The 14,521-nt window shown below is 37.0% G+C and overlaps 1 protein-coding gene across 14 annotated transcripts in view; it reads right to left on the bottom strand.

Annotated features, from left to right (window-relative positions):
- Positions 1-14,521, bottom strand: part of LOC147832625 (uncharacterized) — a 201,289-nt gene that overhangs the window by 15,575 nt on the left and 171,193 nt on the right. For 3 of the 14 annotated variants that reach the window (XR_015945387.1, XR_015945380.1, XM_088651515.1), the window contains one exon: positions 6,222-6,725. The exons of 5 other annotated variants lie outside the window; for them this stretch is intronic. Coding sequence is in view for 2 of the 9 variants with exons in the window: in XM_088651515.1 (XP_088507641.1) it covers positions 6,597-6,725 (129 nt within the window). In the remaining 7 variants the exon portion in view is untranslated. Of the gene's footprint in view, positions 1-6,221; positions 6,726-12,197; positions 12,908-14,521 lie in introns of those variants that run through there. 6 more of the 14 variants (XR_015945388.1, XR_015945382.1, XR_015945391.1 and 3 more) reach the window with 4 other exon arrangements.

Here is a 14,521-nt window from a genome sequence, read left to right as displayed (position 1 = left end):
CCTTCTTGTACTGTCTGAGAACCATTTTATATCAATCAGGCAGTGAAGACCATACATTAAAAAACAACAACGACAACAACAGATCACTGGAATCAATTAGTTCACTGGAAGCATTTAAGCTAGCTTACTGAAAGTTTTTAACAGTAAACTGTGGTGTATTGTAATGTAATATACAATATATTAGTAGAAAAGTATTTTGATGTTTATATTAATACATTTATTGTACTATAGCTACAATCAGTGTTATTATTAACTTACTTTTTGATATATTAGATAGTATTTTCCATTTAAGACGATATTGATATAATAATAATGAATAATATTTTAATTATATATATATATATATATATTTTTTTTTTTTGAATATTTAATGACAAAAACATAAAGCTGTATTAGTATAAAAGCTAATATAAATGACAAAAGCAAAGCAAACTAAAAAGTAACAAAAACTAAAAATATGTCAAAAGATAATTTTTCCCCACTAATATAAGAGTCAAAGAGTTCAAAAGAATTGTTTTCAAGCATTTATACACAGCATTAATGTATTAGGTCACTCAATCTGTTTCTTGTATGCAGGGGTGGACTAAACCAATAAGCAAGGTAAGCGGCTGCTTAGGGTCCCGGGAATTAGGCAAACCCTAATTGTTTATTTTTATCATATAGCTCTTTTATAAATGTTCTATCATTTATTGTAAAATCTATCTGTAACCATTAAAATTTTCCAAACCTAGGGATCCCAATGAATATTGGAACGTTTCTTCTGTACTGTGCAGCAAAAATTAAAATCTAATCACAAATAGGGCTGATTAACTGTATATGGTCAGTTTGTAAACTTGTTTGTTTTTATTTGTGAATTTATTTATTTACATTTGCATTAAGAAGATAAAGGTTCCACCTAAAATATATTTTAACATGTAGTTTATTTACAAAAAAGGAATCCTACAGATAAAAAAAAGTATAAATATCTATAGAGAAAAATAGTGTTTTGAGTTTTAATGCTAGGGCCCCATACGTGGAAGTGCAAATCACTAAGTCCGCCCATGCTTTTATGTTAAGTGTGCACTAGAGGTCTGCATTCCCATGGTTGTATTAAATATATTTCTGAATAAAACGCGGTAGCGGACGGTAACTCAGATGCGCGTGAAGATGCGCTGTCCTTCAGCTTGAATTAGAAAATGGTCAGTTTACTGTTAGGAAACCCACATCAGGCAAGTCTGATCTTAACAGCAACTCAAACATATACAAGAACAAAGGCAAACAAAAATGGCATTTAGCCTACAATCCTTGCACAACCTACAGTTTTATCTGTAGTCATTCTCTTTTGGTAGTACCCAATTTAAACATGAGATTTTGGAAGCCAGATCTAAGTTTAGCAGGAACGGTCGGGTCGGGTATAAAATGGGACGAGTCGGGCAGCGGATGAACAAAGGCTGAATATACAGCGGGAACAGTCAGGTGTGGAATAAAACCTGGCAGGAGCGGAGCTAAAAAGCAGTCCCTCGCAGACCTCTAGTGTGTACAAAAGCAAACGTGAGCTCTAATATACAGTTTGCAGTTCTCATAACGACCACTGGTGTCGCCAAAAGCAAGGGTTTCTGAATCCTACATTCAGAACTCTTTAAAAATACTAAATACATTTCAATACTTACCAAACAAACAAAGCTGAAAATTTCTACTTGTGGTACTTTTGTACACGTTATACATTTTTTGTCCCTCTCAATCTCAACAAATCTCACATATATACACACTTTCTGAGCATCGTAAGATTCACCATGCTGCTTAAAATTATTCACAACTGGATTCATCTCGAAAGGCCAGATTGATCTATCAGAGCTGCACTGTTGACACTCTCTACACCACGGCCTGTGCTTAAGATGCTAAACGCCTGCTCTCTGGTCCAACGTTTGTGCTGAAATAAGCAGCGCACCCTCCATCAGTTTGAAGGAGTCTTTCTCCACCGTGCGCCCAAGTCATCCATAACAGGACAACCGTAAAGCAGGGCGAGCAACCCAGGGAAAAGTTGAGCGAAACAGCTCGTGTCTCTTTGAGCGATGGATAATGCATTCATTCAATCACCGGCTTGTCAGAAGAGCGTCCCTCCCTAGATAAGAGTGTGTTTGATTTCTTAAAGCCCGAGCACTGATTGGATAGGGGAATTGTTGTCTGTTGTGGGGAGATGCAAATGAGTATTTTACAATCTTCTCCATTGCCTCCTATTAATTTGTTTTGATTTTTCTTGTATTCCTCAGGGCCCGTAGCTCATTAGCAGTGATTAATCGGTGAGTGCCGCTGCTTTGGTGCCTTCGTTTGCTGAGCCTCCATTTCGGGCCGGACGCTGTTCCAGAGCGTAACTGCAACAGCACTGTTCAAAGCTAATTCAGCCTTCAACTGATGTGGCGCTGATCTGCATTATAGCTTACTAAAGGAAAAGTGAAATGCTCATTTTAAAGGGAACATGCTATATTATTGTTATAGTATAAAGCAAGTAGTATGTTATCATGTGTTTGTTCTCTGTTTGTGTTATGTTTTATGGAAGAGGTGCCACTTTTTTCTGTTAAATGAGGTTGGTGTGTGGGTCAGAGGTGAATAGGGGTTGTTCACATGTAAAGTACTTGAGTAAACATATACCCTTAACACACGCTTTTCTGACAAGCCAGTGATTGAATCCTGAACACTTAACACATCCCACACAGAATCTTCCATACTCTTCCAATATGTACAGTAGCATGCACTGCACTTTAACCAATCCATACTTGAAACAATACTGTCTACAAGTTCATGGACACCTATTTATTGTTCATATCGCTGTCAATTTTACATTGCAGTTGCATTTGCACTGTCTGTATTTTGCACTGTCGTTGTATTTGCAATGTCCTTTTCATTTCTGCTTGTGCCAAAGTATAAAAGTACTTTTTTTTTTATTGTCTAACACTTAAGTTTACACTATATTGTGTGAAACCAACCATCCTTTATTTATTCTATATTTGGTCTACCTAATTTAAATTTAAATTTTAAACAATTTGATCAACTCTAATTTATAATTAGAGTTGACAAAAGTATTGACTTCAGTCCCGATCAGTACTGAAATTTTCTTAAACACTGATGATTGGCCATTGTGTGCACATGGGCAACATATATCTGTATGACGGTGATTGGCCATGAAGGTCATAGGTAGGGCCAGAAAGAATCTGCTGACTTACAATATGAAAACTTAATGTACGAAATAAAGAAAAAAAAAAAACTTTTCAACTTTTATTTAATGTTTACAATGCAAATCCAATTAGATCCACTTTATTTGGTAAACAATGCAAATCTTTCATATTATACATCTACTAAAAGACATAAAATATTACAGACTTTATTGTAAATATTAAACCTTTTTATATTAGTCAATCATTTTACTGAACTTAGTAAAAAAAATACATGTATATATATATATATATATATATATATATATATACAGACAGATTCCGTTTGGGCCTGTTCAACTTTTCATTGCTGTTTACCAAGTGCAAACACAGATACACATTGGAGCATTTCAAAGCTGCATGAACACAATGGCCAATCAGCATGTTAAAGAACGCGCTCAACGGTGAGGAAAATTAACGATTGATATGGATATATATATATATATATATATATATATATATATATATATATATATATATATATATATATATATATATATATTTATAGTTTCATTTTATTATTGTCACAGTCACATGCAGGAGTGCCCATAATGCCTAGTTCAGACTGCGTGATTTTAGCCCCGATTTTGGCTTGCCGACAGAGAAATCGCCGACAAATGCCTGAAATCACAGGCAAATCGCTGCTCGTGCACGTGAGTGACAATCACACAGTATGAACGATCAAAGACGCGATCTGAGAGAATCGCCGATGAGTCGCCGATGCCTGTGAGATATATGGCGTGCTAAATATCTGGAGCTGTCTGCGATTCAAATCATGCCGTGTGAATTGAGTTTTGACTGAAAATAACATCAGCGATCGCCTACAGCCAATGAGAGAGCAGCTTTCACTTGCGTGTGCGCGTGTGTGTACCTGCTGCAGGCCAGCGGGAGGCTGGGGGAGAAGTTAAAATCGCTCTTTTTCGGTTTATTTGGACCCACGAAATGGAGGGAAAACTAGTGGAGGTTTGACAGGACTCAGGAGCAACCGTGTCTGTTTGACATTTCATACAGAAAGAAATTAGTTTATTATCAACGTTGAGGATAAATGGCTAATTCCATTTAAACCCAGGTGAGCAAACATGTACATGTTCTACCCCATTAAAGGCTTCTTTCTCATTATGTAGTTAATAACAAAAGATATACTGCGTGTTTTTGGCTGTGAGACGTAGTTTGGACGAAGTTGTCAGCGATTCTCCCTATAGTAAAGTCGTGCAATGTGAATGTCCATGTCGCCGAACCATCTTGCAGTGTAAACAAAGCAGCGACGAAACGCTAGCCCAGATAGTCATGCAGTGTGAAAACATCTGTGACACGACTAGTTTGAAAATCATGCAGTCTGAAATCAAGCCACACTAAAGAGCCCACTACACGTCAGTCACCCGGACTTCACTTACCATAACCATTTGCACCTCCACAGCTGATTCTCTTTACCTGACGATGTCCTTGATTGCAGCTGCACCTGTTCACAACTATCCAGACTATTTAAACCGGACCAGGGGCAATAGATGATACATTGTAGCATTTCTGTGCCGTTTTTTGGTCCTTTTCATTGCTTTGGTCCAAACCAGTTGAAAAGAACCAAAATGCAGTCATGTGACAAAATCCACATCATTCATTGACAAGATGATATTGAACATGTTTCCTAAACTGCTTTTTGTATTAACATGTGGGAAAATGCCAATGGAACTCCTGCAAGTAAACAAAATGCCAGACACAAAATGTTGCTTTTTACCATGTAGGGATGACTGTGCTGGCTGATCCCTGGTCATAGAATACTTTATAATTTGTATACATCACATTAGACAAACTATATATTTGGAAAATGAAGTGTGGCTGCAGCTAGAAAACAATGATTTTATGTACTGCAAATGGCGATAGTGCATTGCAAGTCACTTCAGGAGGAGGCGTGAATTAATTGAGCTAAACTGCGACATGGTCATCTTACGGAAATATTATCAACGATCCATCAGGTAATGTTCTTCCCTCTCTCTCTGTTTAAAATGGTTGGTAAAGCGATGACAACAAAAATTTTTCCTCCATGCCCCTTAAGATGGGACAGCGCATCAGACTATGGCAGCTAGATTAGTCCAAAAAGACGCAGCACTTTTTGAGTTTAAGTCTGTTTTAGTTCGGATCAAGTTCTTACCAAAAACGAACCGATCCAGGGTTCGTTACCGTTTTTTGGTCCGCTCTTGGTTCAGACTTGAGTGTGATTGCAACATTCACACCTGCCCAAAAGAAAGGAAAAAGAAAACGGGAAAAACTCAAGTGCGATACAACCAAACTAAATAAGACAAGTCTGAAAACACCCTTATTCTTGTTTCCATGTCATTGACAATTTTAGGTGTTACCTTTGTTTTTTTCACTCCTTTTTTTGTTTTATTTTGCAACCTGATATTGTTTTGACTTTAGATATTTTGCTGCCCTCACCATAGACTGTGTTTTGAATTATTCTTTTGGATTTTCAACCCTATACTTTTATTTGCCATGAATTTAATGACTATCTGACTCTGAATTTGGTCCTTGTTTCTGTCATCATGCTTTCTGTCTGCAACTATTAACAAAATTATGGTAAACTGATAACTACTACTGATAATGAATGATAATTCAACTATGCAAACAAAGGTTCCTAGGATCCAGAGTTGTTGATTTAAGAACAGATTTAAATGGATCATGGTTTAACAGGTTAAAATAAAAATCTGTATATTTTCCTTGAGTGGGTGCTAAAATAACCTATTAAAACTTATGCCGTTTATCTGTGCTACACACATAGACAGAGAGAAAGATGGATTGAAAGACAGACAGTCAGATTTGATTGATTGATGAACTCATTGATTGATTGACAGACAGACAGACAGATGGACAGAGAGAGATAGATAGATAGATAGATAGATAGATAGATAGATAGATAGATAGATAGATAGATAGATAGATAGATAGATAGATAGATAGATAGATAGATAGATTGATTGATAGATTGATAGATAAATAGTATAAGTACAGTATGCATACTTACACACAGAGACACACACATTTACCTTTCTCATATATTTATATTTTTCATCACAGTCTTGCTGTTTGCAAAGCCTTGCCAAGAAAGGATGCCATAGTAACAAAGCAGGTAGGAACTTATCACAACACTGCAATATCTCCAAAGTGCTCTCTGCTTATGACAGATTCAGCCTTTCAAATCTGAAACATGCAGCTCTGTCCTCTTGAAAATCCACCTCAGTCCTGTGAAGCACAGCTGCCAGTGCCTGTCTGACACCACACACACACACACACACACATGCAGACAGACACACACACACATACACAGCAAGAGGAGAGAGGAGGGAAGTAGTGGAGAGAACTGTGCAGTATTATTTGCTCTTTGGAGCAAACATGCACACCGCTTTATGATGAGAGTTAAATCAAGGAGGTTAATTGAAAAATGAGATAAACAAAGCCCCTGAAACGGCGCGGAGGAGATTGTGCCTGGCAGCTCAGACGGGCCACCACCATTTCAGCTGTGATGCTTCTCCAGACTGCACAAGTCTGATAAAAAAAAAAAAAAAAACGCCGGTTAATTGTCTTGCTGTTTCTCTGACTTCATTTTGCTCCAATTAGGGGGGAAAAAAGGCAAGAAACTGTGTGGCAGTGATTAGTATTCATGTACTTGTATAGAGAAGATGCAGTGGAGAGCTTTCACAGATTTGCTAGCAGGTGATGAATGCCATCTGCTTTCATTTCTTACTGTTCCTTGAAATATGCCAAAAGACTGTTGCATGTCAAATTATTATACGACAGATAAAAGTTCAAAAGTTTTAGCAATAGCCTTTATAACTTGTGCTACGTGTAATGCATTACCCCAAACACTGTCTGGCACATTATTAAACTTTGTGGAAGCATCCATTTTGCACTTCATTGTTAAAGGCACAGCTAGGGGGCGCATATTCACAATAAACAAATGTGTAGTTGATGATGAAGTGACTGAGAGTGGAATCATGTGGTCTTTGTTACATTTTAGAGGACTCACTGAAATTATGTTCAAGTTTAAGTATTTAAGACGTATTATCATGGTATTATAACCCAGAGTATAGGCCTGCGCACACCGGGACACATTTTGCTCTCGTTTTTTGTCGACATTTAACTCCTCGTGACTAAATAAAGGGCGCCAATGTGATCATGCACATCAACGCGAAAAACGGCAAACGTAAAGCGTCATTTAAAAAAAAAAAAACGCCTCATGCGGGTTTTCTTGTTTTGACGCAACACGTTAAAACCTTTTCCTCCAATCAGATTGGCACTTTTGTTCACGTGCACGGAGCTGCTGAAGTTACAGTAAACAGCACTAGGAGGAGCTCAAGCGCAAAACTGTCAATGCAAGCGCACATTAAAAAAAGATGCCTAGAGGCGATATGAACGTGGAGCTGCTTATACGCTTATTTCACACGGCCGCCATTTCAAAGAACCAAAGCGAGGCTGCGGTGGGAAGACACCCGGAAGTATAGGACCAGCACTGTAAACATTGCAGTAATATGCCGTGTACTATATACCTCCAGCTGTTGCCGAGATTTTAAAATGCAGAAATGATGTAACCATCACTTTAATATTATTCAGCAAGTTTATTTTAAACAATTAAAAGCAATTTAGCATCAAACATCAACATCACACCACATCAAGGCGGCGAAATTATAAAATTATTTCACTTTCTCTTTGCTGATAAGCTATATAGCCAGTTACACAACATTCCTATGTAACTACCAATGATACTTCCGGGTTTCTTACCACAGCAGCCTTGATTTCGCTTTTGAAAATGGCGGCCGCGTGAAATCAGTCTATTGCTTTTGTGAACACTAATCAATTCTTCATCGCTAGAGCTGGAGCTGCTGCTTGAACCATCCATGCTTGTTCGAGTCAAAAGTAACTTCAACAACAAGCATGTGAACTTCCTCTCCTCCTCTTCTTCTGATTTATAAGCAGGGAGTCAGAAGCTTAAAGTTGTGGAGCGCCATCTATCGTCAAGGAGTGATTTTGCATACTCTTCTGCTTGACACCAGTGAAAATCGCTTGGGTGTGAATCCGGAAAAACGCAAACGAAAAGTGTTCCGAGTGTGTACGAGCCTTATAGCCAAACAAGCAATCAAAGCAAAACATGAGTGGTAAAGAAATTGCTGAAAATAGATGAATGCGAGAAGACACGAAAGCAGCAGAGCTTTTATTATGCCACAGTCGACAGCTTCCAGTTCTATCGGTCATACTAAATACTTTTTATGGTTCTGTTGGTTCTGCTCTCTGTAGTCTAATAAAACACACAACATGTCAAAGCAGATTTGGTGTTTCACTGTTTTCTATAAAACTAAAAAATGCAAGAAGACACTGGTCTATGTCCTTACTTAAAATAGTTTTTTTTTTTGGAAGCAATAATGTAAGTTCATAATTCAGCAACATACATAAAACTGTTTTAGTGGTTTTAGGATATTTTAATAAAAAAATCTTACATAACGCGACTAAGGAAGTCTCACACTATAGTACAGTTGCCTTGAACCGTGTCGAAGTGCTATTGCCCCCCCCCCCCCCCCCTCTTCACCGATGGCCTGCACTCACATAGCATCCGAGCCGGAGCACATCATCGATGATTTGACTGTTCAGTTAAACAGGAAGAGAAATGCTCTAGCTCAGTGCAATGGACATTGCTTTAGTTATATTGTTTAGTATTATTTTAAGTTGTTGGGGATGCAGTGACACGCAGTCAAATATTTTTGCTGAACAGCTCCACAACATTTGATGCACATAAATTATCATAAAAGTCCTCGTGTTTGTGTAAGAATAATTATTAAATCTATATGAAATAGTCCCTTAAAAGTGACGTCACGTCCTCATTTTCGCGCACAGTTAAGCTTTGCACTCACACAACAAGCATACCGTGCCTACTGAACTGAACTGTGCTTTTGCACACCTACATTTTGCTACACTGTAAATAAAAATTCGTTATTTTACTTTTTTTCCCCAGCAGCTGGGGTGTTGTAAAAAAAAAAAAACTTAAATTGATGGTTGTTAAATTACAGAATTTACTGTAAAATAACGGACGTTTAATTACAGAAATTTCCCCTTTACATTTAAATTTACAGTACATTTCTGTAATTTAATGCCATTATTTTACAGTACATTTCTGTAATTTAACAGTGGTTATTTTACAGTAAATTTCTGTAATTTAATAGCCATCATTTCACAGTATTTTTTTACATTTTATGGTAGTTTTTTTACAGTAAATTTCTGTAATTTAACAATCATCATTTTACCGTAAATTTATTTAAATTAACAGTGGTTGTTTTATGGTAAATTTCTGTCATTTATAGGCCATTATTTTACGGTATATTTCTGAAATTAAACGCCTGTTATTTTAAAATATTACTGGTAAGGTTTAAAGTATCACTGGCAAAATTTACAAATTAACAATTGTAATTGTTAATTTACAGTGCACTTTTTACAGCAGTCTTTTTACAGTGTACCGTGCATCAGTAAAGGCCAACATCCATAGTACAAACTTTGTTAAAAACCAACACAGTAGTATGTCAGAATTCCTAGTCTTCATAAAAAAATAGGCAAAAAGTAGCCAGATAATGTATTTCTTCCAGTATTATTCTGACGTGTGCATATGATAGACCATTGAGGCCACAGATTGGTGACAGGGACAACATGGCAGATGTTGTATGTCTAAATTTGATTGATACTACATATGTTCTTTCTATATATATATATATATATATATATATATATATATATATATATATATAAATCAAATGCATTACCAGTTTGCAGTTTCAGATACAACACTACTGTACTACTGATACTTTTTGTTGTAAGAAAATAAAAAAACAGCTCGAACATTGTGCTAAATATATACACTGTCTTCAGAAAAAGCATCATTTGTCATCATTCACCATAGCTCTAATGTCAGGAATGACAGGAGGGCGAGCAAATGATGGTGGTATGAATTCATTTTGGGTGCCGTTACACTTCCTGCAGTGGCATCATGCCATGGCCGGGCAGCGAGTGTGTGCTCAGCTCATTTTCTGGACAATAATGTATACTAGAAAAGAAATGAGGTGTGTCCTCTGTGGCCTTTCAGAATCCTTGAAAGACTCTTTTTCAAAAACAAATCTACTGTCACCGAACACCCCTTCTTCTCTCCGAGGCGGGATCCAGGGATAGTGAGCTTGGTATTTTTGTGTTAACTAATTAACATCCATCCTTCATGCTGTCTGGATGAATGCGCAATGGGGAGGAGAGAGAGAGAGCTAAATGCCATGACTCGTGCATGAATTTCAATTAGTCCAATCAGCCGTGATTTTCATGCCGCTGTCAATAATATGTAGAATTGTGGGCTTATCTGTGTTTGCCATGCTGTTTGTGATTTTCTTTCCGATACCCAAAGGAGTGAGAACTGTGCTCTATCCTTCCAGGATAAACTGAGGAGTCAGCAGGAATGTGCTGCCGGTTCTTAGTGCTCATCGTTTTAAAGTGGCTTATGTGGTGTTGGATTTATAATTTGAAATTCAATATTGCCACTTAACTCTTTGCAAGTCTGTTGGGAGAGTGACTTATTATAATAAAAATGTTCATCATTGCATCATTGGGAATCATATCTGTATTTTTACATGATTATTTGAGCTGTTTTTCTAAATATTGCCTCACCTGACACTTTTTTGATAAATCTGTTCAATGGCTTATTAACACAGATACCTAATGACATTGCAGGGCTCTAAGCATGTAGACATGGTCAAAATGATCTGCTGAAGTTCTATGAACATCAGAATGAGGAAGAAAAGTGATTAACGGTAAGTGGTCTGAGAATTTCTGTGCCTTATTGATGGTTTGAACTGATAGAAAAGCATCAGTAACTCAAAATAATAATTTGTCCCGGCCAAGGTCTGCATCTCTAAATCCAAAACATGTCAAACCTTGAAGCAGATGAGCTACAACAGCAGCAACAGAAGAAGCTATCAGAATCCTCTCATCATAGAACAGGAAACATAATGCTACAATTGGGCAAGAGAAGACCGAAATGAATGTTGATGAGTCTTGATTTTTAAGAATCAGGAATTTGTTGTAAAGCACATACACATCAGTAGATATTTTCTTGCAACACTGTGTTTAGTACTGTCTGTGTGCAGTAATATAACAAATATCCAACAACAATGGGTTCACTATACTACAAATGGTCTTCACAATCGCTGGATCCTAATCCATTAGAACACCTTTGGGATGTGCTGGAAATGGAGATTCACATCATGGATGTGCAGCCGAAGAATCTGCAGCAGCTGTGTGATGCTATCATGTCAATATTAATCAATATCTCTGAGGAATATTTCCAATACTGCTCAATATGCTATAAAGATGGCATAAAAATGGCAGCACTTGTAAAGTCTACCTAATGGCTGGTGAGTGTATAAAAAACAGCTAGATTTAGATTTAGCTAGCTAATAGAGGATGACAAACATTCAGATAAACAGTGGCAAACAACGTCAAAGTTGAAAACTCACGAAAGCACAAGATCTCTCTCTCTCTCTCTCTCTCTCTCTCTCTCTCTATTTCTCTCCAAACCTCCTCCTGTTCGGAAAGGACACGTCATCTTCCTGGCTTTCTAAAAGTGCTCAAGCGTCAGAGGAAACTTACAGTGTGCAATAAAAAAAGAGGCTTTGGCATTCTCAAGCTCTTCCACTTAAAATAAAAATAACATCCTAATTTGAGATTTGCAGCAATTCTTTGAAGCCTGCCTTATGGAAAATGAAGAATGATTAGCATATGTTAGCATAGGGGCTTGAAGCGATTAAGCTAGATACACATACAGAAAGCTGCTGCTATTAGAAAGGAGATTAGAAACATGTTCACTGCGATGGACAGACAGTTATGCTAATGGTAAAATAGTGTGAAGCTAAGATTAGGCTACATACTGATTACCGGTTACATTCAGTTGCAAATACAAATTCAAATTTACAATGTACAGTTAAAGGGACAGTTAATCCAAGATCTAGGTGACTTTATTTTAGTGGAATGTTATATATGATTTTTTTTTAGCTAAAACTGTGGTCTTTGCTGATTTATAAAATGCATCTCAATGACCACCAGCAGCCACATAGTATAAACAAATAAATTAAATTTAAAAAATGCATATAGAGAAAAAACAACATGAATACTTATTGCTCATGACCATACACTGGGGTCTTGTGATGTGATGCATTGTGATCTTTGAACATATAAGAAATAATTCTACTATAAAAACATCTTATTAGTTTTCAAAAAAATAGTCAAAAAACAGATGAGAATGAGAAACAGTTCAAAAATATTTCTAAAATGCCAGTTTGTGACCCCTTTAAATACAGCAACATTTTCAAATTCAAACTTTAAGTCATACACAGTATGATCTGCAGTAAAATGCTTACACAACCACTCGTGACCTTGATATAGTTATTAAAATAACAAAATAAAGAAAAAATAATAACAATGGAATCTATACTATGGAGAAATAGAAGTGATGGAATAGAAAAAAAAAAGCAAATATAAAATATTTAATGTCTCGTCTCTACTGACTGGTACAGTATGGTGCAGTTCGGGTCGGTCACCTTTATCAGGCTTGTGTTTTCACCACCATGGGCACCCTTTTGTTGGGCGTGGTGTATGACAGAAAGTTTTATTCAACGTCATTTTCACTCGAGAAAATCTGTAGAGTAAAGCTGTAAAAAAAAAAAGTACAAAGTATAAAGCTAAATAAAAAAGCTATCTGTACAAACAGGAACATAAAAATGTTTCTAAAGCCTCATTCACACTAGCGACTTGCAGCGACAAATCAACAAGCAACCATTCATTTCAACAGAGAGTGAGCGAACTCCGTCTACATAAGCGACATCGACCGTTGGCGACCAGGTGGACTTGTCGAGCAATACGACAAAGTTCTAGAATCCTTCAACTTTATGCAAATGAAGAGAAAATTTCTTGAGCGACAGCCAATAGGGGCAACAGAAGAGCTCACATGATCCTCTCTCAGCTCGCTTAGAGGCCGGTTGTATTAGTGTTGTATATACCTACACAAACATCTAACAACTATACAATGAATGAATGAATGACAACAACTAGTTAAGTCATTCATTGTATCCACAACACTCTTCCTGCACTATCCAGCCTTATCTCACAAGGAAATGTAAGTATTTTTCATTATGTCAGTTAAGTGGCTACTTCGTATGAATTTGTACAAGTTCATTTGTACAAAAATATGATTTTAAATGGCATCCAACCCCACCCCTAAATCCAACCATCATTGGGGGATAAGAAAATCCTACTCAATTTTACAAATGAGATTGTATGAATTCATATGAATTAGCCACTAAATCAAAAAGTTATGAATTGGTGTGAGATTGTGTTGAACTATCAGGTGTTATGTTACAGACATCCAAGAAAAATTCTATCACATGCTTGAGTAGTGGATCTTATGTTTTAATATGCTGAAAAAAACACACATATCTTTTGCAATCCAGGCTTATTAGAGATATGTGCCCAGTGCTACATTTTTGAGAACTGACAAATATGTACCCTGCAGTACATCTTGCAGATTTTGTTTTCACAAATCCACTAGAGGGCGCTGTGTACATTTTTGACAATATCAAATACGTTACTGGGGTAAATCCACCAGAGGCTGCTGTAAACATTTCTGGAAATATCAAAGTCTTTATTGCATGAGTCTGTCAGAGAACACGATCAGCTTGTTGTGGTATGTAATATATCAGTTTGATATCGACTGACCCACACACACCCTTTTCTAAACCCAACCGAAAACCGTGTTTTCAAAAGCAAATTACAACAGAAAAGTCATTGCAGGCTGTGTGCTTCTATAACTTTCACACACTGCTTTTATGGTTTTCGTTGTTTTCTGGAACCATTTTTTGCCGGACCTGAACCCTGATCCTTTTTACTTCATGTCACAAGTCTGACATCGTCCATGATTATCCAACATAGGCTCATTCTGAAAATGTGGCCCTATATGTTTCTGGCTGCATCTCATCTTTAAAACAAATGCTACAGGGTGGTATGATGCCGTTCCTTTTCGCGCTACCAGCTAACTGTTTACCTCCGTATGGATGGCTTTCCCACTGTTACCAGTTTGTCTAGCTCATCATGTAAGTTGACAGACTTGAGACGTAGAGAGGAGCTGACCATGACGGCAGGGTTAGAGTCCGGCAAAGAACGGTTCCAGAAAGCAGGTAAGACAAAAACGGAATCCAAAAAATAAAATAAACATGTAAATAGCAGGGTGAGAATGTGGTAAAATCTATAGACGTGATAAAAATAAGGCA

This window comes from Danio rerio, chromosome 19, assembly GCF_052040795.2.
Source record: "Danio rerio strain M-AB ecotype USA chromosome 19, GRCz13ab, whole genome shotgun sequence".
Lineage (NCBI taxonomy): Eukaryota > Metazoa > Chordata > Actinopteri > Cypriniformes > Danionidae > Danio > Danio rerio.
The sequence above is the reverse complement of the archived record's forward strand: the minus strand, read 5'-3'. Positions and strand labels throughout refer to the sequence as shown.